Source organism: Chroicocephalus ridibundus, chromosome 4, assembly GCF_963924245.1.
Source record: "Chroicocephalus ridibundus chromosome 4, bChrRid1.1, whole genome shotgun sequence".
In the NCBI taxonomy this organism is placed as follows: domain Eukaryota; kingdom Metazoa; phylum Chordata; class Aves; order Charadriiformes; family Laridae; genus Chroicocephalus; species Chroicocephalus ridibundus.
This window is the reverse complement of record NC_086287.1, coordinates 23,213,654-23,237,687: the sequence shown is the minus strand read 5'-3', so window position 1 is coordinate 23,237,687 and position 24,034 is coordinate 23,213,654. Positions and strand designations below refer to the sequence as shown.

General features: G+C 38.2%; 1 protein-coding gene across 2 annotated transcripts in view; it reads right to left on the bottom strand.

Moving 5' to 3' along the window:
• The window catches only part of PTPN21 (protein tyrosine phosphatase non-receptor type 21), a 47,353-nt gene extending 27,546 nt beyond the window's left edge, over positions 1-19,807 (bottom strand). For both annotated transcript variants that reach the window (XM_063334739.1, XM_063334740.1), the window contains exons 1-4: positions 19,671-19,807; positions 15,649-16,015; positions 5,284-5,453; positions 2,298-2,395 (exon numbers count right to left, since the gene is read on the bottom strand). In XM_063334739.1, coding sequence (XP_063190809.1) covers positions 2,298-2,395; positions 5,284-5,453; positions 15,649-15,828 — 448 coding nt within the window. In that variant the 5' untranslated portion in view covers positions 15,829-16,015; positions 19,671-19,807. The remainder of the gene's footprint in view (positions 1-2,297; positions 2,396-5,283; positions 5,454-15,648; positions 16,016-19,670) is intronic.
• Positions 19,808-24,034: the final 4,227 nt, after the last annotated feature.

Sequence of the window (24,034 nt, the reverse complement as noted above, 5' to 3'; positions counted from 1 at the left end):
ACTCCTTGTGAATAGGAAAGAAGATGAAATGATAAAACTCAGAGTGTTGCTCCAAGTTCCTTAGTTCCATTGGGTTTTATTTGTTTTTTTAAACGCAGAATGGCTGAGGTTGGAAGGGGTCTCTGGAGATCTAGCCCTACGATAGGTCAGCTACAGCAGACTGTCACAGAGCCTTCTCCAGTCAAGTTTTAAATACAGAGGATGGGGACTTTACAGCTTCTCTGGGCAACCTGTTCCAGTGTCTTACCACCCTCACAACACAAAACTTTTGTTTAAACTAAATTTCCTGTATTTCAATTTGCTCCTGTTACCTGAGAAGAGTCTAGCTCCATCTTCTTTACTGCCTCATGCCAGATACTTAACTACTTACAGTATAGCACTGGCAGACTGCCGTAACTTGTGGCTGGACAAAAACACTGCACAGAGCAGCTGGAGCACTCTTCCACTCTCAAGCCTTCTACAGCTCCCTGCACACAGACGTGCAAAAAAAGTGGGACCTAGAAGCCTTTCCAGACTCAGAGGCATACTCAGAAGGGACTTAATAACAGTGTTGATTTTACTTCATGCCAAAAGGCATCCAAATGAATTTGCATCTTTTTCTGTTTCCAGGAAAAAAACTGCCAACGTTTCAAAGAGGAGAAATAAACCAGTCTAAATTGGAAAAGTTATCTACCAGTCTCACAGGAGAAACTGTGGAACAGCAGTCTGTATGGAATGGCTGCTCCCAAAAACATAAACACAATCCCCAAGTATACAGATCCTATTTACATTACCACAGATTCTCATCCATAATAGTATAACTTTAGAGACACTTAGGAACCAACTTTGTATTAAGCATTAACAATTAATATGCAAGTTATTTATGATGAAAGGGGAGAACCTGTGACACCCTACACCAACGCAGCACTTCACATAAAGTAGTGTTTAGAATTAGGCTATTGTAATTATTTCAAATACAGATCATTCTTGAAACCAGTTCACTCAAAATATCAAACAACTGCTTCTGTTCATTCGCCAACTAAAATTAACTAACCTACCTGGTATAAGCTACTTCAGTCATCGGAGCACGTTAATTTAGAACCTGCATTTTTTCCAAGTTGTTTTTTCACTGTGTTATCAACACATACAGTTTCTTTCTTATACAAGACTGAAAAAGGAATGTGAAAGCTAAAAGGATAAATATTTTCCATCTGGAAAGAGGATTATATTGAAAGATTTCTATAAACAACTCACTGAGCAGAGAGATACTTACACGGCCTAAAGATATGAAAATAACAAAGCAAGATTTTGTCAGTTGAAGACCATTAAATCCTGGCTTGGATTAAACAGATTCACAGTTATATAAACAAGGTACTAATATAATTCACCCTACTTCACTGCTAACCACATTTTCAAAAAACACAATCATCATCTTTAATGTGATACTACCAACACATATAATTAAAAAACACAAAAAACCTTAAGTTGTATGCACTGTCAATGATTTCAGTCCCTTTCAATTTTGGCAGAGTTACAATTGCTGTTAGAAATACTGGAGTGGCATTCACTGTGAAGCAATATACAAACACATTAAACAAAGCTGTTGCCATGAAAAACTTTTGAGAGATTTAAGATCGAACAAGCATGTTAGCAAGGAACACCAGACATGATTATTGCAGACAGACTTAGGACTGGTGGTTCTCTAGTGCATACTCTGTCCCATCTGTCCCCAGTTAGGAAAAATAAAGCACCCATTTTCATGTAGGTATCACAGAAATGGGTCTTCAGGAGCGATTTGAACATGGGAATTGTTAACAATTCCCATGCATACCAACAGTCTTGCATACTAATTTGAAATGATCTTAGGTGCTAGGATATTTGAGAGAAAAAGTGGAGATACAAGTACTACTGTTCGTTCAAATTTGCTTATTTATTAAAACATGTCTCTTTCTCTTGTTACCATGTCAGAATAAAGAGTCTTCATTAACAGAAACAGATGAAAGGTCTGTCGATGTAAGCAGACGACTAAAGCCTTTGCCTCCAAAGGAACTCCAATGCCTAATTTAAACCGAACTCCTAAAAACATGTGTCAGATACCAAGGTACACCACTGAGGACTGCACAGAAATAGCAGGAAGTTAGGGGCCACTGATCCCACTGTTCTCCTTCCTCGGTCCATATGACAAAGTTCTCAGGAGAAAGCCTTTCATAACTTACTGAATCGGGTCTTTGAGCAATGAATAGAAAACATGCAATAGAAAATATGTCACTGAAGTTTCTAACGCAACATTAGCTAATTGGCACAATTGCCTTACTTACCCTGAACAGCTAAACCAGCCAGATGTATTGCTTGTTCCAGTGTGCAAGGAATGTTGCCCTCCAAGATGTCTTTCTTTAATTGCAAATAATACTGATACCTACACGGGAAAAAAAGAAAAAGCTAACTCTCTTAATTTAAAGACAGTGCTGATGAATATGCCTGCATTTCCTATTCCTCTCTGCATTCCCCAGCTTGGGAGGAGGGTAGTCTTCCTCATCATTCGGACCCACTATTTCATGGTCTTTGTTAACTCCTCCCTTAGCTTTCATATAGCACTGCAGAATCAAATACCACTACCTCTTAAAACAAAGAATCTCCATAATTTCTATCTACTGTCATACCCTCGTATTTTTTTTTATTTTTACCTCTTCCTTCCTTAATATTCTTATGATCTCCTCTTTACAGTGATCACTACACTTCTGCAGTATAGCTGCATTCTCTTCCAACAGCTCTAACATTCCACAGCCCTTCGCTCACAATAGTGACTTTCATTTCTGCATTACAACTTCTAAGTACATTTTGTTCTCACTTTCAAGGAACCATTTTTTCCTTTAATCTGACCTTTTCGCCGAGTCATCTTTTGTACATGCAACCACTGCTAGCTGTACCATTTGCCCACAGTCTGAACGACTATTTTCTTGAATTCTGTTGCCCCTTGCAGCCATCCATGGAACACCCTATCTTGAGTCCAAAACACCTCAAAACTCAAAAATGCCATTATAGCTACACAAACGTTGCCAAGAAGGACATTTATCTTCTATGAGTCTAGTTTTAAAAGCTTCTTAACTTCCGCATATTGTATGTTAACTCTTGTGAAGTAAGGTTTTAATCCTGAGAACGTGGAAGCATGTGTTGCAATTCGTTCAGTGATTAGAAAGGTCAGGTAAATTCCACATGAATTTTGATCAGGCTAAAAGATGGCTCTCTTCCCTCACTATTTAACAGCCTGTTAAATACAGTGACATTTTATAAATATTGCTTAGACTTTTCTGGATCCTACTACAAAAAAGCAGTATTGTATATGGTAGTAGATAACAACCTTACACAAGACAAACAAAAACAGCTGGGACTAAGCCCAGGCCTTAACAAAAAAAAAAAAAAAAAAAAAAAAAAGGATGGAAAGTGGAAAAAGCCTCTGCATTTGGGGAAATAAATCTTCCCACTAAAGCAGTAGTACATAAGCTCTTTCCATATAACTATTAAAAATAAACATACAGAGAAGAATCTTGACACTACCTCATGATAGTACAAATACCATCTCTGTTGTCTATGACATTTCCATTTCCTGGTATACATTAAACACATCATAGAACCACAGAATACCAGGTTGGAAGGGACCTCAAGGATCATCTGGTCCAACCTTTCTTAGTAAAAGCACTGTCTAGCCAAGATGGCCCAGCACCCTGTCCAGCCGAATCTTGAAAGTGTCCAATGTTGGGGAATCCACCAATATAATTTGCTTAAACGTGCTCAATCTCATTTATGTCGAAAAGGGATGAAAAAACTTCATGGATTTCTAAAACTAAACCAGACTCTATCATACATCAAAGAAAGCACCATCCTCTAGGACTTGAGTATAAAGTTGGCACATAAATTCCTACTTTCTACATGGCAGTACACTGCAAAATTGCTGTTAAAACTCCAGCATAAACATCATATTCTTTAAATCAATTCCAGAGAAGAATATTCAAGGTTTTTCAGGAAATTTAGCTATTCAACGCAACATCATGACATTTATCTTACTGTAATGCATCCTAGTACACCAACAAGCACAGAACTGGAACCAAAGATTTATTTTATTTAAAAAAAAAAAAAAAAAAGAAAAGAAAAGAAAAGAAAAGAAAAAGAAGAAAAAAGACCACTAGAATGACTTTTTAGACCAGTAAAATTGCTGACGAAAAGCCCAAAACTTTAAGAGTTTTTGGAAAGAAAATAATCGTACAGAAATTATGCATAAAACAAAAACTAAAGCTGCCAGGCATTAAGCAATACATTACAGCACCAGTGTCTGCACCGAGAGGTTTATCTGCCTGAAAAGCTTACACACCACAATTAGTGGGAAAGGTCTCTGGCAAGGTATTTTAGCACCAGAGTATATAAGGACAGTTTCATGTAACCACAGAATAAATTAAGATGGAAAGGACCTCTGGGTGATCATCTGGTTCAACTACCCGTTCAAAGCAGGGCCAACTTGAAGGTAGCAGCTTAATTGGGCTAATTAATGCAAGCACATATTTCTGAAATAACAAATACATGTTTGTAAACCAGTTACTGGTTTTGTACTTATTTGCCTGTTGAAAACAATAACTAAATCAGAATAACCATACACATTAAGACACTAGAAGCCAATGTACAGGCCCATAGGAATAACTGGCCAGTATATATGCTCAATTTTACTTTTCCCCTGCAGTCAGCACCACTTATGTGATGTTCCCCAGATTCACAGTAGAAATGGATATATGGTATCAAAACTACCATCCATCTTCATTGCCCAGTGATACACAAAAAAATCACAAGCTGAAGCTTAGCCTGTAGTTTGCCAATGTATTGTACTGAAAGCACAGAAAGTACTGAAAGCAAAATAAAGGAAAGCATGGCTCAATAAAATCTGCATGTGCTTTGTGCAGGATTGACGTCCCCAAAAGCAACATATGGCTCTTCTAAACAAAAAAAAAAAAGGGGGGAGGGGGAGACAAACATAAAGGGACTAAAACAATTAAAAGTCTGACCATGCAAGTATGGCTATTACTGAAAACAGGTTTGAACAGATTCCTAAAACCACCAAAAAGGTAGTTGTTTGCTTAGTTTATCACATATCTTAAGTATTCGAAAGGGAAATAAATACACAGTTTGAACATAATTTCTGCCTAACATAATAATTTCCATTTCTATAGAGGTAGGGGAGTGGAAAGCAAACAATTTTTCAATAAACCATACATTTCAGAATGCTGAAAGCAAAATTATAGACACATGCATGAAGTTTACCTGGTAATCTCCTGCTGAAGCTGAGAAACAGTAGGCACATAGAACACTACTCCAAAATACACAGTTGGCTCCAAGGCATATTTGTCCAGCTGCTTTTTCAGAGGCTTGTCCAAATCTACCCATCTGCGCTGATTCTGCTTATTGTAATACCACAGACTGAAATATGTAATCTGAAAAAGAAGCATTTCCATGATGAAAAAAGTTAGTATTGCAATATTAGATAAAATAGATTGTATGAAAATCTTGCTACTTAGAAATAAAGGTTTTGAAACACTAAGGCTATGAGTTATTGAAAACTTAGAGAACTGGAGAGACATTTAATATCAAAAGTAGTCATTACTTCCAGATAAGCAATCCACATACATAAGCAAACCTACTCTTTATTTGCAAACAGTCCCTGACCCTGTTGTGGCAACTCACAGCTGTTAGTAGTAAGCACTTGTATGTGACAGGAAAACTAAAGGAACTGAGGAAGGCAAATAGAAAATGACATCGGACAGCAAAAGAGCAAAGTATGGCTTCTCTGGAGAACTGGCAGACAGGCTCACGTGGGATGCTGAAGGACAAAAGAGCATAGGACAGCTGGTCAGTCAAAGACAAGCTCATTAAAGTACATGCATGGCTCATCCCATGAGCAAGAAAATGACCAGGTACAGCAGCAAGCTACCTTGCCTGAGCAGGCAACCCTAAATACAGTATACCCTGGAACAGATTGCCCCGAGAGGCTGAGGGATGTCCATCCCTGGAATGTCAAAATCCCACTGCACAAAATCTTGAGCAACACAATCAAATTTAAATTTCTCCACTATGTTCAAACTGATTAAAATCTGCTCCTGCAGTACGTATTTCATTCAGTTCTGGACCACCAAACAGATGTGTACTGGAAAATATTCTTGTCATTATCATAGCAAAACTAGAAATCATAATTACAAGTTTTTCAGTTGAGGGAGGGAGATAAGGGAATGCTACAAAATAATAATTATGTCTGTAGGCATTTACATGGAAATTCTTCAAGTCCATATTACTATATGTAGAAAGGGTAGAAATACCAACACCTTAATCCAACACTTTTCTTTATATATCTTCAGATGTTTTTAATTTATACAAAATAAAGCTATTAAGGATAAAGTTTTATAAAACAACAGACTTATTCATCATAATGATTTTTTTTTTACGTCAATAATTTCTGTTACTTAGACTTGGAAAAATTATCTACCTAGCAAACAAAGTATTTACTGTTGTTTTCTCATAAGCTCTAGCATTTTGATGCTTTGGAGCACAGATTTGAAATGCACTAAGGAGCAACAGCTGATAGTAGAGAAAGGCCACTTTAGTACTTTCCTGAGAAAACTCGCCTATATACACATCTGAAAATTCATTTACCTACATCTTCTTAGTTTATAGTCTAAACAGGATGAAGAGTCAACCCCCATGGAATTCTAGCTATCCCTTACAGCTCTGACAGGCTGACTATGCATGTAATAGTCACAGCATGGGCAGGTATGCTACATACCAAACCTCAAGGACAGCAGTGAAGTCAATGTTCCATATCGGCACAGATCATTAAGTAATGTGGCGCACAAAAGTCAGGGCGTAGCATTAAATTAATAAAACCATCTATTCCATAAAAGCATTTCCTCTGGGAAACTAGAAAACTGCAAAATTTTAGCCAATTCCAAAGCATAATGTTCCTTTGACATTGCATACTGGCAAAAGGTACTTCCTTGCCCCTCTCTAAATTAGCATCAACACAGTTTTAAGTGATTGTTGGTGGGTTTTGGTGGGGTTTTTTTCCCAATGTTTAAAAAAAAAAAAAACAACTCTAAATTATAATTACTGTTACCATGTAATTGCAAAATCAGTATTCAGAAGACAAAAAAAAAAATTTAGGATGAATTCTGACCATTTAACCTTAATCAAGATGCCTTCTGCAAACTCTAAGACAACTTTGGTCCTATTTGATAAAAAGGGAGGCTATAATACAAAAATTAAATTAAATTGGAACTGTTCATAGAAGAAAAAAGCAGTTTTTCCAGTATAGTGGAAGATATCTGGAGGAAAGGCAGAATGCTGATATATATACAAGATAGTTTAACGGTTGGGGAAGTTTAAAAATTACCATAGAGGAACAGACTGTATTCCCACATCAGAAACAGAGTTCTCTTGTAAAGAAAATCCTACAAATTAAATTTTTCACAGGTAGACACTGTGCGGTCTTCACTTCTGAATTCTGCAAACCAAGAGTCAAATTTAAGAAGTCATAAATACTTCAACTTCAAGAGGACAAAAGAAATATGGCTCTGAACACAAATACTATAAACAACACTGTTTTCTAAATTTCTCAGTCCAGGTGCACAAAGTTTGCTGATACCTTAGAAAATATTCGCTTTTATTTCTGTGATTCAATCCATCAACCATAAGATACAGGGTGTGTTAACCTCTGGCACCCCACAAGAACATTGAGAAGACAACAGTATCTTAAGATTCCATAAGATGTCAGAAATTATAACAGTACTATGACACAAACTCCATTAAGGAAGAAATATTGTGTTCACTGCAACGTCACCATAAAATGAAAGCCAAACAAAACACTATGGACCAAAGCCTGTCTTCTGACTTGTATGCAAACCTTTCACTTGACTTCAAGGGCAGAATTTGATCCTGTGAGTTTTCGGAGGAGCTTATGCACCCTGGAATATTCGCACTGATCAAAATAGAATCCATTTTTATTCATTGCTAAAACATTTTATTATTAGCAGCTCAGGACAACACCCAATTCTAAAAAGAATGTCATGACATAATTCTTAAAATATGTTAAGCTGTTAAGATTAACACTACTTTGAGGTTCATTTATTTTAGTGACTTATTCATGACTCAACCCCTTTGAAGAAAATCAAATAGAAATAAAAAGAAAATAATTTCTGCAGTTACGTTCTACCTAGCTCCCTTCTGTCACTGCAGACAAGAATAGTAAGCATTTTTGAATAAAAGATAAAGTTATCAGGAACGCAAAAGTACCAAAAGTCCAACACAGCATTACATGAAGTCAACCAGACTTCCTAAGCTAAGCAGAGGTGCTTTGTTAGGTATGAGTGCCACAAAACTACATTACTGTAGGTGACTAGATTATATCTTGATGTATGATGAAAGTCAGAGAACTGGGGCTGACCAGTCTTCAGAAAAGACTCAAATAAAATCTCACCGTGGACTTCAATTGCCCAAGAGCGAGGTATAAAGAAGACAGAGCCAGACTCTTCTTGGAAGTGCTCAGTACAAGTATGAGAAGCAGTGGGCACAAGCTGCAACGTGGGAAATTCCAACTAGATCAGGAAAAAAATTTCACAACAAGACTAGCCAAACATTGGAACAGTTAGCCCAAAAAGGTGTCAAATCTTCATCCTTGAGACACTCAAACTCACTCAGGCAATCCCTGAGCCACCTGATCCAAGCTGGCCTTCCTGAGCAAAAGGTAGGATCATGCAACCCTAAGATGGCCTTCCAACTCAAACTATTACATGATTCTATGTCATTATAGAATTGGTGCTGACAAAGAGAAACAGCTTACTGAGAAATTCTTGGATATAAAGTAACCAACCTATTTTAAAAAAAAAGTGTTACCCTTTATATCTTTTATAAAATCATTAAAAACTGAGCTTTAAATCTTAAAATTCTCATCAGTTTCCATATCTATTGAACATACTTTGCTGTTCCTCATCTGTTTTGTAATTTGAAATGGAAGCAGTGAGATAGTCCTTCTTCCATATACCAACTGCCTGGTACTAGTTAGCTACAACTAACTGCTTCATTTCATTTTATTTTCCATAATATGGATCAGCCTCATCCCTAATATAACTCCACTGTGGCTCTAATCTAAATACAATTTGTATCTATCAGTTGTTCTGATTAGCAGTATAAAAAAAAAAGTTTTAATATAGAATCTCAGGGTCTATTTTGGTCACAGCTTACGCTATCTAGAAAAGAAATACAAATGACAAAGGTATATATCAGGTATTAAATGCATGTAATCGTCTCACCTGAGGTAAACAGCACCTATTATGATCCCCAAACTCAACTACGTTTCCCACTTTCTGTCAATATAATATAAAGTTATGTTCCTTGGGACTTTGAGACAACACTATTACTACCATCTGGAGGGGGGGGGGCAGGGGGGGAGGAAGGAAAAAAATAATAAAATCATTCCCTATAAACCCTCAGATTAAAGGAAAAAAAAAAAACCCAGCCACTTTTTGTTGATGGAAGCAGGGAGGAAAATAGACTTTACCACACAATCCCCTCAGGCATAGCAGTATTCAAAGTTTACTTCAAACTTATGTATTTAATTATATATTTCCCAGCTAATTTTCATAGCTTATATTATAAATCTTACAGAATATCTTACAGGTTACAAATAGACTGGAATGAGAATTGTTTTCTAATTGTTTATTAAAACAGTGCCTTCTGATTAATGCAATCTGCTACCTGCCTCAAGGGTACAGTGACCTGAGGAATCAACACCCTAAGATGAGAGCTAAGAAATTTAAAAAAGAAAGCAATAACAGGGTTTACAGAAGAATGCAGTCAAAATATATTTTCAGGCTTTTCCTGTTTTACACTGGTACCTACAAATAGGTAGGTACAAAACAAGCCATAAACCTTTCCTGAACAGAGTGCTGAAAACGCCTTCTCATTACTGAAGGATAAGAACTGCAGTTGGACTTACAAAATCCCAGTTAGCCCAAAGGCTCCACTGCGTCTAGCTTTATTATATGCTTGGATACAAAACAGCTCCTGCCATCAGGATATCACAGTTTATTTAAACTGCGTGCAGGAGAACTGGGTAAATAATCTTGTACTACACATAACTGCCAGATAGCAAGTGAAAGCTTTACCCTACGTCCAATGTTAAGAACTACAAAAGGACACAACAGGCCCTGAAAATTCTCCAGAAACTCCACTCTTATCACAGCAGACAACCTCCTGCACAAATCTTCCCAGTCTCTAGGGCAGAAAGGATTTGGAGCAGCCTGGACTGGCCAGTGTACAAGATCCAAGCCTTCCTGGAAGTGGTGGAGAAAGAAATCTGCAAGTCTTGCCACGTACCAGCCAAGTGGAAAGTTGCACCCCTCTGCATACTACCATGACCAATTCTTCTTGCAGTAAAGGGAGGACCGCTGGCTGTACTCATAAAAATCCCTCCCTTGAAGCTACTCACTTTAGGGTACTTTTGCTTATACTATTTTTGTTTTTCTAGTACAGACAAGATCTTCAACTGTAGCTGCAGGAGGGAGTGTTTAGCAGGGTAGCTATATGAAGACAGAGAGAAGTCAGTCTTAAGTCTTAGTTCTTTCATAATGTAAACGTTTTTTGCAATACACCACCCACAATTACATTCTCCTAATTACTCCAACATCGGTTTCACAAATACTATTTAAACAAAGCAATTGCCAACTATAGCTTAAAGCAAAACTGCAGGGATAAGAAATAAACAAACAAAATCAATACGTTGCAAGGTAATCTGACATATTCTAATTTATTCAACTAAAACATTGCACAAATCACAATACACTGTGTTACACACCCTTCAAGTATCTTGAATAAATGGTCTTCTGACAGGCAAGGCAGATTCTACTCATCAGTACATTAGAGAAAGGTAAACAGGCTAATTTACAAGCTAGAGCGCAATACCTTCATAGTGCATAGACTACATTATATCCCAATTAAGACAGATTTTAACCTCTTGCAGAAACAGGCCACTTATCAATCAACATGACCAAGAAATGTAGAAACATAGGTTGTTTTATTTTTAAATTGTGTTATTTTTTCCCCACCGCTGACCAAGGCTCTGAGAAGGATGGACTTACATACCTGCTTTTGACTCACGCCTTACACAGCACTGATATTAAAAGAAGTACTGTGTTCCCATTCATCAGAGGCTTAAATTCTCATTACTTTACAGTGGGGAAAAGCAAAATTTCAAAGTAGTCTAAAAATACTAAACAATAAACTAATGTCTTTGCTTCACAAGTAAAGAAAACCCGTGAAAATTAGTATAAAACTGTACAGCAATTCACAGACATTGCGACAGTGAAAAAATACAATTAAAGTGTTAAATTCAAATTCTGACTTAACTTTATAAAAAACCTAAAGAAATCAGGAGATAGGCTTCCCACTTGCCACTATTGCTTTCATGGAAAAACATTGATTTTGTGCTGCTCAGTGCAGTGAGGCTGAGTGCAAATACTATACCTGAACGTATAGCTTTTTTCCTTCAAAAAAAGTAAGAGCTACAATAGTTGCACTGATGCAATTACTGATTTTTGGCTGAGTGCTCTTCCCTTCAATTTATCTTGGCTCCTAAATTACAATTCCAGCATACTTATAATTAATGCGTGTTTAAGATGGAGTCAAGTTTGTTTTTCAATAAAGTAGCATCTTTTAAATTAATTAATTACACGTGGAAGGTCTGCATTTTTTATACACATTCCTCCATGACAATTTCTCCTTTCCTAATTTTAACAAAAATTTCGTTCAGAGGCACAACCACAGCGGTTCAACTATGAGCACTGCTTCTCTTATTTCTCCAAGCATTAGCTAATTTTTTGTCAGACTTTGTTAAAAGGCATAAACATAACTATGGTTGTGACCTCCCTGTCATGACTTGGCCCAACTTTTATTTGCCAGCCATTATGGTTATTGATACATACATATGTAAGAATATTTATGGTTGCACTTGGCCTTATTTTAAAAACACTCTTTATGAACGCAAAACACACATTTAAGAAACCACCACACTGAATTAAAGGTATTTTTGTGTTTTCTTTAACCAAGAGATGATACTTCAGAATCCAGAGCAAAGTTTTACAGCATAGTTCAAGCATTTCTGAAGCAATGTTTCACAACTTCGAAGTTATTCAGGACCCGCATAACCTTGATTCCTTCTTTCCCATTCACATCCAAAACAAACACAGGAACTTCCATATGCACAACATACTCTCCACAGAACTTCCCTACCATTAGTTCTTGTCCTTGGGCCCAGATCTCTCCCACATATCTGCAGTTAAGTCAGACTCTGCTTGTATGCAGTAGCAGAATTTGCCCCTTCTTTCTGGTTTGGAAGTGTTATTAGAAAGCAGAAATAGAAGATGATCCAGCAAGAGAGGTAAATCAGATGTAACATCTCCTGCTAAACATCCTATAGATATCTAGCTCTATAAATATTTTTTAAAATATTTCTATATTTTCAAGTATTTAATTTGTATAGTCATGCCCTAGATGCAAGATGAGCAGTGTTGCAGATACTTTTTAAGGTAGTTAACAATCAGAGCTCTCAGCAGTTTTTCAAAACTTGAAATTCCAGAACAGTTTTCTGCAACGAATACAGCTTTTTGCATGCATCAGGTTTGGTTATGGTTCTCTCACAGGATAAAAGACAGGCTGCGCTACAAAGGGTAAGTAACTTCTGCTCCCTGTTCCCTTTGGCTTCTTCCCCCAGTTCCTCAGTTTAAGAGAGCTGGATTACATACCCGTTTGCTGATGAGTCACATTCTGGGAATACCAGAAGATATTCTTCTTAGTTTAATGCATTCATTTCACTTTTCTCTAAAGTCTACCATTCAGTAAAAAAATTGTCAACACACTTAAGACTTCCTAAGCCCTAGCTATGTGTCCATACTAGTACAAAACTTGGAAATTCAGAAGTACTAATTGGAAAACCAAAAGAAAACCAGTGTTTAGCCCCACAAAGCATAATTTGAAGACTACTCATTTACATAAAGATCTGTTAAAAAAAGTATCTTAAAAGATGGCACAGCATTAAAAATAAGCCGTTCAATTCACCTTCCAAATTCAGTAATTGCAGGCTGTTCTGGAGAGAAAGACACACTTACAAATTTTACCATTCAATGTGTAAAAAGGTAGAAATCCCCCTCATGCCTTCTGCAATAAACTCTTTTGAAGGTGCATGGGGACCGCTTGTCATAACTGCATAGCCCATATACAGTAATCTGGAACTGATGCCTCGGTTTTCATAACTGCATTAAATCTCAGTATTCAAATAAACAGTCATATTTTCATGCTTAACACTTTGAATTCACCCTCACTCTTTAAGGATGCTTAGTGCATTAACAATATGCAAAATCTTATAGAAAGTACTTAGTATTTTACTGTATCAAGAACTAATGTTTTTGCAGATTTAAGCAAAGTGTTCAGCAAATTTTTCTTTCTGAAAAGTTTCTACCAAGCAAGCGATCAGGAATGATCCAGCATCTGCTTGGCAAATCTGACTATTTAAGGGCAGAACAACATTTTTTGAATGCAAGCTCTGGAAAGTAATTTATATCCCTACTTTCCATTCCCTTTTATTGTAACACATTTTCCTGCCAAAATAATCCATGCAAGAATGCATGACTGAAGGAATCTGCTCAGAGTTCAATAGTGTACTGTCAACTCCCTTAGTCTGATATATGACTCTTAATTGAGGCAATTGCCATCTTTCTCTTTTTTTTTTTTCTAAAAAAAAAAAAAAAAACCAACCCAGATTTTTAGGAGTAGCACCAAACAAAGATAATGAAGAATAGCTGAAAAAAACTGCATCTCCAACACTCTGCGACTAGTTCAATAAAAGCTAGCGGTCATCATTCAGGAAGACAAAGCCTTTGCATTTTGCAAGCCAAATATAGTTAAAATTCTTTACCTTCTGTTGACTTAGCAGTGACATCTAAAAGTGGACAGATAAAACTGACAAACTCCATTCACATAACAATAACTAAATTCTAAATATATGATATCTGATGTATTCTAAGTAAACACTAAGCCTACCAGTGTAGTTAGATTCTCCCTGTGCTAAAAGGAGCAAGATAAAAAAAAAGAAGTCATACTGTTGCACAGAACTGCATGTTTCTAAACCAACTGTACACTGAAAAAAAAATATTTGGAGAATCTACAAGAGTCCATACTGGTATTGAAAACAACCACAGTAAACAAATGCTTAGAGATTAATGGATCCACCTCTATTTCATTTATTTATTATTCTCCAAACAGAAAAAAAAAAAATTCTGAAAACTACTGTATATAGCATTTCCTACTGAGAAATCCTACAGTAATCCATACTGGGTACAGTAATAAATGGTTGCAGGATTGAGTCCTAAATTTATTTGCTCAATATTTGAGCAAAGTTATAAGTTCTTGCCATTGCTTGGCAATGAAAATATAACATTTTTAAAAAATCATAGTTATTAGACAAAAATTACTCTTATTTTGGTTACCCATGTCTCAGGTTTTCATCCTGTATTTGAATCCCACATTCAAAACACCGTTATATGGCAGACCACATAACAGAGCAAAAGCGTCTTTTTCACAACAATGCTAGAACAGTAAATTTTTATTACAAGTTTCCCCTCTCCTGCCCCACAAAACTGCACATTCTGTCAGTTTAATGACTATAAAATGAATTAAACCTTTTGAGACTCTCATAGGAAATGTCAGTTTACACAGGATTGACAGCATTCAACTACTAAAATTATAAAGCAATTACATTCGTTCATATGTTGGTAATCTATGTAGATTTCTATAAACAACACTTTGCAGCTCAGCATTCCAGAAGTAATTCGCTCAATACAGGAGATGTATGAATAATCACTACATGTGTGGGAGGAAGAGCAAATCTCAGTTGCAAAAGGATCCTTCAAAATATGAAATAAGGAATTTTTGAGGAAAAAGGCAGGTTACACAGATATATACAGATTCAACTAGCAAACTGTGTTTCCTCATGAGTCCAGCACTCGATGTAAATCACTATATGCTTGCTCCAAGACAGTAAGACAGTGTCTGCAAACATGTTTGTGGTATTTGAACAAGCAATACAAATAGTGGGTCACTGGTACACTTATCACATTTTGTCCCTTAAGTTCTTTTCACAGCACTAATTCATCATAAAGAAATACATGCAAGCAAATGACACTCTCTTTCATATCCTTAGCTAAAAGTTGTCTCAAGTCTCACAGTAATTTTTAACCACATTGCTTAAGCAGAATTTTTTTTTTGTTTTATCCTTTGGGGTTTTTTTAAAACAGCATTTTCAACATTGCCAGGTTTAAAACAGTCACTTTGTTTATTGCTCTAAGCTTCTATTCAGTGCCACCTCTCACACGTCCTCCCCTTGGGCATTCCCTAGCTCTACAACATAAGTTTTGCAACTGTTTTGGGCCAATATGATATCCCATAAAGAAAGACCAGAATAGGAAGAAACAAGGGGAAACGGGATAGCTGCTCCAGTAACTAAACTGATTGCCCCAAACGGTATGGAGTCACCACATAAGTCATCTAGCACCAGAGAGGAAGACTGCCTTTGCTGGACAGTTTTCTTACCTCCCGCAATTCAAGCCTCTGAGCCACTGCTTCCAGACTTTCCTGGCCCGTGCTTTCCACCGACAGCGTGAACTCCACAAATTCATTGTTGAGCAGCTGGATACGAGCCACCAAGCAACTCTTGCTGGATACTGTATAGCGTCGAGTTCGTTTCAATTTTAACCCAAAAGGTAGAGGCATCTTCTTTTTCCCTCACAGATGGTTACAGATAAAAAGCTACTACCACTGGGACCTTGAGAGGGGACAATTTCCTCTCAAAAGGTAAGGAGCTGTAAAGTCTCCAGAGATCAACCAGCAGCAGCAGTATCCATTAAAGACAAGCAAGCTTTCCACCAAGAGACAAGTAGAAGGGGCATCCACTGGAATCCTAGCAAGGAACAAAAGAGAAAGAGAATAAATACAAGAATCAGAAATACTTTGCCTGAAAGGGGAATGGTAACATGGGAAAAATAACATGTATATTTCTTCTAAATCTAAATAATCAGTCTACTTTTCCAAAATGCAGAGCTGTTACACATTCAAATAATGAAATAAGCACCAGAGTTTCTGGTTTTTCCACAGACACCAGTCTTTGGCAATATGATTTATTTTTTTTTTTACAATTCGCAAGTGAATAATGAGCATTCCTCAAATGTGGCTTCAATGTCTTAAAATAAGTATTTCTAAATTGAAGCAGTACTTAGATGAAATACCTCTACAAAGTCCAAGCTACCTAAGGTATTTCTAATACTGAACAAAGCCATTTTCTTTAAGAGCAAAACCAGCAATCATCTGGCTTGTTTTTCAGAGCGGCATGCAGCCTCAGCCGCTATCTGTCAGATTAAACAAAAAACCAAGCCCCATAAACGATTAAGAAAAAAGAAAGGCAGGAAGAGAGGCATTAAAGCTCACACCTTAGCCATTTCCTACCAGACAATTAAAATCCAATTCCTCTAATTGTCCCCAAATTAAAGCTAGCTGTACCATTATTTCTTACGTCAAACTGCCATACAACGTTTCAGGTTACGCTTTGCCCCACCAAGAAAGCACGTGAACTCTGAGAACCACTTATTTTCTAATTTTTCTTGAAAAACATACTTATTCCCAGCCTAAAGGCAGCCACCCATTTCCCCACCTTTTGCAAACACCTTGGCACCTCCTTTCCCTTCAACTCCGTAACATACAAGCTTCACCTTCCTCTTCTTTTGAGGTTTTTGAGGTGTTTTCTTACCGCGTGCACCCTCACCTGTGAAATTCGTCGTGATCTCACTAGCGCTGGTTTGCAGCAGCACATGAAAAACATTTTATAAATACAGGGTGGTGGTTTGTTGTTTGTTTTTTTTTCCTACAGAACTACGTGTGCTGAGGGCAGTCGCTACAGCGAGGGGGCTGGGGAGAGAGCGCTTCACACGCTGGAGAGAAAACCCACCATCGCCTCAAGGGGAAGGGTTGAAACGCCTCCCTCAAAGCTATACGTACCCCCGGTCCCCACGTTAACAGCCCAGGGCCCGGCCCCGGGCTGGGACCATCCGGGCTGGGCCGGTGTGGGCCGAGGCAGCGGCTCCCGGGTCGGGGTCCGGCCCGGCCAACGGCCGGCGCGCGGGCGGCGGCCGTTGGGCTGCCCGCGCGCCGGCCGTTGGCCGGGCCGGGCCTGAGGGGGCCGAGCCGCCCTGAGGGGAAAACTACCCTTCTTCCTCTCATTGTTAGCTGCCGTCGGCCTGGGACCTCTAGTGGCAGCTCCTGAAAGGGGGGAAGAAAAAAAAAAGGAAAAAAAAAAAAAGGGAAAAAGAAAACAACCGCCTCCTTGTATTTTCAGGCCGGTAGGCGTTAGCAGCAGAGTTTGCAAGGGATAATTTGGTTTCTGAAGAGTCACGGAATTATCAGGCAGGAGTAACACGAGGATGTGCGTTTATTTGGGGGGTGGAGGGGATCTGCAGATGTAGCGCACCTGTTTTTAAACTCGAAAGTATAGCTATAAACAAATAAGACAGCCATATACTACTTGTACATTTATATACAGCCCTAGAAATTGAGTGTTATTCGCCACAACCATAAATGCTTTTGGTTGAAAATCTCGTATCGGACTCCCTACTCCCTTGTAAGCAGCAGGCAAATAAGAAAGGGAGGCTGAAAGACACTAAAGGCCTAAAACGGGGAGAAAGATGAGGCAGCACGGCATTTTTCCTCGATGACATCTTTGCAACGCTACTCCAGAGAATGCCCATAAGCGTACTTCATGACCACGTTTCTAATAATCTGGAAGCACTTCTACTGTCCTACGTAATCCCCATCCTCAACAGATAACCACCTAAAATCTTAATTGAATCAAAATAACTTGGCCCAAACACTAATTTATTTTTGGGTGCAGCAGCAGAATAAATAACAACTGATAGCAACAGGTTTCCCTGAAAAATTTAGGGATACGTGGGGACTCCTCACTTTATTACTCGCTCTGCACTTTGATCCTCCAAATCCTGCCTCCCCGGAGCAGCATGCAGGGAATGCTCCGCAGACAGAAGCTTTTAGTTTCCTGCCCACTGCCAGCAGAATCTCGCACTGGGTTTATTCCTGGCAGATAAACTTTTGGCTGACTGACCTCAGCTCACGTCCCCAGGGCCTGTTTTCCAATACATTCTTACGCACTTTCTTCAGTGCTACAGCAATGAGAAAAAACAACTTACTCATCCTTTTGAAAGCTGCAATCAGAAGTGCAGTGCTGTTTTAATCTCAGTTATTATGCTGTACCAATATGAAAGACATTCAAACTTCCATGCCCCCATCAGGCCGTTAGAAAAGTATTCTAAGGGCATGGAAAAAAAATAAATTAAAAAAATAATAATCACTAACAAGAGGCTGACCTGAGAGGTGAAATTCCCAAACCATCTAATGCTGACATGAGGCAATCTCAGACTTTCAGTTATTTTGCTATGCGGACAGGTAGCAATGCAAGCATAGGAAGAAAGTTTAGAGCAGAATTTTCAGAACGTGCCAGGAGCGCTCTTCAGGTTATGGTCTGTTGTTTCCATTTATTGCTCTACTGAACATTTACCCTAAACAGTTTCATTGTAACGCAGTACATGTCTGACATAATCTTCATTACTTCTGAAACACATTTGTAACAAGGAAAACTTGAGTAACCAACTTCCATGTCACAAAAGACCAACTCCAAAAAAATAATTCTTGTCATATAATAAATTAACACTGTAGAATAAAGGCAAGTTTGATGAATAATACTGAGGTATCATTCAGTAACTTCTACTGCTAGCCATGCGTACTTCTTGCAAACACAGCCATGCTGGTTTTATTCAGCGGCAGTGCATTCTGCAATGCTAAGTGCTCTCATATTTACCTTCTGTATTACTTTAAATTCAGACACATCTGCATTGTTATAAAGCTACTTTAGCAAAAAGAAACTACATTCTGCGAGGAGTTACAAATCCAACTGACAACTCCTACAATAAAAAGCCTTTATTTAGCAAGCCTGGAATTTTCTGTAAGTAGCCCAACTTTGTACATTTATATTTCAACACAAACATCTAGTTTCAAAAATGTCATATTAGAATTTCAGCAACATGGCTGCGACTGACACATGATTATTAAGCACTGTGGTATCTTTCTCCTTTACCTACACCTCTCACTACCCCCTCGATAATTAGCATTTTACTTTACAAAGATTTTTTTTAAACAGCCTGCATGAATGACAGCGTGCGAAATAAAACTACAATATATGATGCCAAAAAAAGGTTCCTATTATTTCAAATGCTTGAAATACATATATTTATTTCAGAAACATTTGAGGAGCCAAAAAAACCCAGAATACTCCACCCTCCCCTTGTTTTACCAGTTAATCTTTGACATGACTCTTGGACTGAAAGAGCAGCAATAAGCGCCTATCTCAAACCTCCCCTACCTCCAGAAGCACAGTTCCACAGCCTTTACTTTTCAAAAAGTAAGTGCCTGTAACTCCTTAGTCTTACGGTGCACAGCAGAGATCACCCACTAATTATTTTTTTTTTTACTGTGTCTGTTTTTTCCCCCCTTACCTTTTGCAGTGATCCAAAGACACCGAGTCTCCTTTCACATACGTGTAGCCGAAAAAACCCCACAGCGCTCCAAGACTGTTTCTCCCGGAGCCATCTCATCGGTATTCCTCGGGAACTGACTTACTGTGTTCCTCTTGTCCGAAACAGCTGCTATCTCGGCTAACCCACCTTCTTCTCAGATCACTCATAGTGAAAACATTCCTCACTTCCTGTCTCAAAAAACTTGCTCTGGATATCATTCCACTGGGTAAAGAGCTGGGGGTGGAAGAAAATATTACAACAAAATAAACCTGTGCCAGCCAGCTCTTCAGGCTGCCTCTTTCATGTGACGCTGCGCTGCATGAGCACAAACTGCGTTCTCGAGAATATTTTCAAATCGCCCGTCTCCGTGTGCCTCTGTGTGTGTGCATTTAATTTCTTTTCCTGGAGGCGTTCCCCTCGGTCTATCCATGCGGAAGGATACGCTGAAAGAATTAAAGCGAAGGCCCGTATGCTTGTAGCCCATTACCTCAGAGAGTTGGAATGCCTGGCAGGGAGAATGTCAGCAATGAACAGCTGCTTCTCTGGCTACAGGGGCATTACAGAAATAGGGGTTACAACAAATAGCAGGCAATCCTTGCTTTTTTTAATCATATGATCGTTTATTTTAAGCCTTTCCAATTAAGGCAAATCTCTTACCAAAAAATCTGCTGGTCTTATTTTCACGCAGCTTGGAAATATTTAAAAAAGTTTAATCCATGTGTTTTGTACCAAATGACCTATGCAGATACACTTATGTCTGCAGCTAAAAACAAAGTCATTGAAAAGCTTCAGCTGTTGGTAATATGCATAGCAAGAAAATGCAGATTAAAGACTGATCTTTCAGCTCTTACTTGGACTTAAAACTCCCAAAGATGTCAAAAGAAACTATGCCCTTAATAACAACCATTTTAGCAAGCATTAAATCCATATCAATTAAGTAATATTGTGTTTAACTAATGCAAACATCATATAAGGGGCTGCACTCCAGTCCCACAAATATATGGAAACCTCAGTGTGTGTGTGCATGCGTGAAATCAGCAATTTGTAATTTTACGGCTCTCCACATACATGAGCCAGACAAAAGTATATACGAACCTGCAACAGGTCTGGGATGAGGAAAAAGGTAAAGTGAGCATGCAAACGCTGACTCATGACTAAAACTTAGAAAGTGTTATGGTAATGTAAAGCGCACAAACACGCTACTGTCTGAGCAGGTCTAACCTGCAGATCTGCTATGCAAATAGCTTGTTACTCAGGAGGACACTAATCTCAGCTGAAATATGTAGGTAATTTTGCACTATGATGAAAAATTCTTCAGAGTTATTTCTCTTGCACAACGGGCTTTCCTCTAATCAGGGGAATATCTCTTTTTCCCTCCCCCATACATCAGCCATAGTTATGATAAGCAGCCCATAAGCCAAGGAAAGAACTCACTCAGGGGAATTTTATATTGAGTGAGATAAACTGAAATAAACTAAGCAGATGCCCTTCTTTAATGGTATTTGCTACAGGCCAGAACTATGGTTACTCGACAGAGAAAACTGACCAATACATTGCATGACAAATCCAAGCCATGAAAATTCAGGGTAACAGAGACAACCCTTCCTATTTCTAAACAATTCATACTGGAAACAAGGTCTCAATTCTCTTATCTGTCACATTTCCTATTCTAAATCTTGATCACACCCATTTCCTGCCTAATTCGCTGCCTAGAAGTTGCATTTATTACAGTTTTCTTATTTTCCATAGTTACTCCTTACTGTATTTTTTTTCTCTTTGCATTTACATTAAAGACAACACATCATCTTAGAAGACACAAGTAGGATATGCTACATAAGTAGCATAGCATAATGACACAAGTCAATATGCTCCTCTACAGCTTACGTTTTCTCTTTTTGAAGCTCATCAAACATTCCTGAATTAAATTTTTACTTCTGCTTCCTATAATCCCAGTTTTCGTCCTAACTTTGTGTTTTTCTGCACTTTCTCCATTTTGCCCTATCTCATTTTTTGCCTCATCAGCTCTCCATTACCTGCTTTGTTCCAACTATCAACTCTAATAAATAGGACAAAGAGACGAAGGCATCCATGAACACATGATGAACTCTGATACACATCAGTAAAACACAGAGTGATTGCCTTAGGGCACTATACAGTGCTTCTGCTTCTCCCCTTTAACCCCTGATCAACACTCATGACATGCATGGGTAAAACACCCGCATCTTTTACTGTATTCTCTATCTTCTTGTTGAAGATGATGGGAGGAAAAGACTAATACCCTACAGCTGAATGTTGCAGCCCTTGTTCTATAAGTACAGAGAGAAGTTTCTGCCCGTTGGGTTGAATACTGCCCGCCCATAAAGGAACAAGGATAAACCTACTTTGTTCTTATTGACATCTTCCCTTCTGGAACAGTTTTGATTCTTTTTCCATCCTGCTCCAAATGCGTGATTGCAGTTGAATGTATCAGCCAACAGGGTGAAGGCTGACGCAAGTATTCACCTTGTTCCGATTCTGGGAACTCTGTCCAGCATCAGGTCTTTGCAGTGACTAATGGTAAGACAGAAAGTTGGAAGTAAGCCGAATGGGAAGCAGAATCAGTCACCCTCCAGGCAGAAAAGCGGTATGTATGTATATACTCCTTGGCCTAGTGGAGAGTTGTCCATTTCTGATGAAAAACGCAGGCAGGATAATCCAGGAATTAAAGGGCCATCCCCAGGATGCTGAAACAATGAAGAAGTTATGTGGAAAAGGATCTTGATTTACTCACTAGCCATGCAGAATAGTGACTTCATGAACTGAAAAGTCAGAATACCTCTGATTCTACATACGACTCCTAAAGCTGTTCTCTAAATTCACTTTACTCATCAATTCTATGTTTCAGAAGTGTCTGAAGCCTCCCTGTTTTTTCATCATTCCATTTCTTATTTGTGAAAAGCAAGAGATAGTGTCATTACATATTTCTTGATGGTACTGGCAAGAATTGAAGGTGCTAGAAAAATGAACATACAATATGTTTATTACATGCTTGAGGCCTGACATTTCATGTTTGCAAGATTCATTTTTACTTATAGGGCACTGCAAAATGTTGAACCATGTTCTACTAAGTAACTAATTAAGGTTATAGAATTTTCCTAGATGAAAATAGGCAGTTTTCCTACACATAACGTGGTGCTGAACTTGACGCAATGAGCTCCTGTTGTTATTCACAAGAATACTTTTTTTTTTAAACACGATATTTCTTTCTAAAGTAAATCCATTAGTTGGTTATGAAATAAACTCAATTCCTATTTCTGTCCTTCAATAATTATTTTTCTTGTTCCAATAATTAAGTAATACAGCTTACTTGAAATCTTGAAAACAAAATGTATCTCTTGAAGGTTAAAATGGAATGTAGTAATTAAACTAATCTATTACTAGTGGTATCTCACTGAAACACCAGTATATTAGAAGTATAGTCAGGCAAACAGCACAGATCATTAGCAATAATTAGTCTAGGCTATCTCCGTATGATGTTTGGTTTATATTAGGAGCAGTGATGCAGGAAGAGATTAATACAGCTGTTAACTACAACGCCTGGAGTTTATTTTACCTAGTGGCGTTACCTGTAAAAGAGCCTTTTTCTGTAACGTTACTGCTCACTAAATCAGCTGAAGCAAAGCTGGGACGTTGGTGCCAAAGATAAATGGCGTGGCTCAAACACCACTTCCACAGAGTTCTTCCTCCCTCTGCAACTGATCCCGGGTAGCAATAAGACTAGTAGATACAACCATCTCTTTGTAAGAAGAACAAAAAAAAAAGCACATTGTTTTAAGACGTCTTATCAGTCTAACATGGGGTCACAAAACTAAAATTTAATAGTAAAGTGCTTTTATAGTATAGCTGTAGTATGGCATGAAAAGTTACTTTGATACTTTGTGTATTTCTATACCATAATGTATTTTTTTTTTACAAACAAATATTTAAATTGTAATTTTTTGTACTTTTAAGAAAGAGCACTAATGTTGAAATAACCTTGTAGTTAATCTTAGGACATTCATACTTACCCTGAGCCATGTGGCAGGACTTTATAAACCAATTTTATAAAAACCAGGAATGAAGAAAAAAGCAACTCAAAAAAACAGCTAAATGCGACACTTGACTTATTAAGAGTAGACCCTCTGACACGCAGCTATTTAGAAATACGCCAAAAAGATATATTTATTTCCTTTACTCTTGCGTGGTGGCTGCCCCGCGCTCGCCCAGGCGGCCAGGCCGCAGCCACGGGCTCAGCAGCGCTTTGCGGTGAGGGGCGGCCCACTGTCCCTCCCCACCGGCCTCCCAGCGGGGGCTGCGTGTCCCCC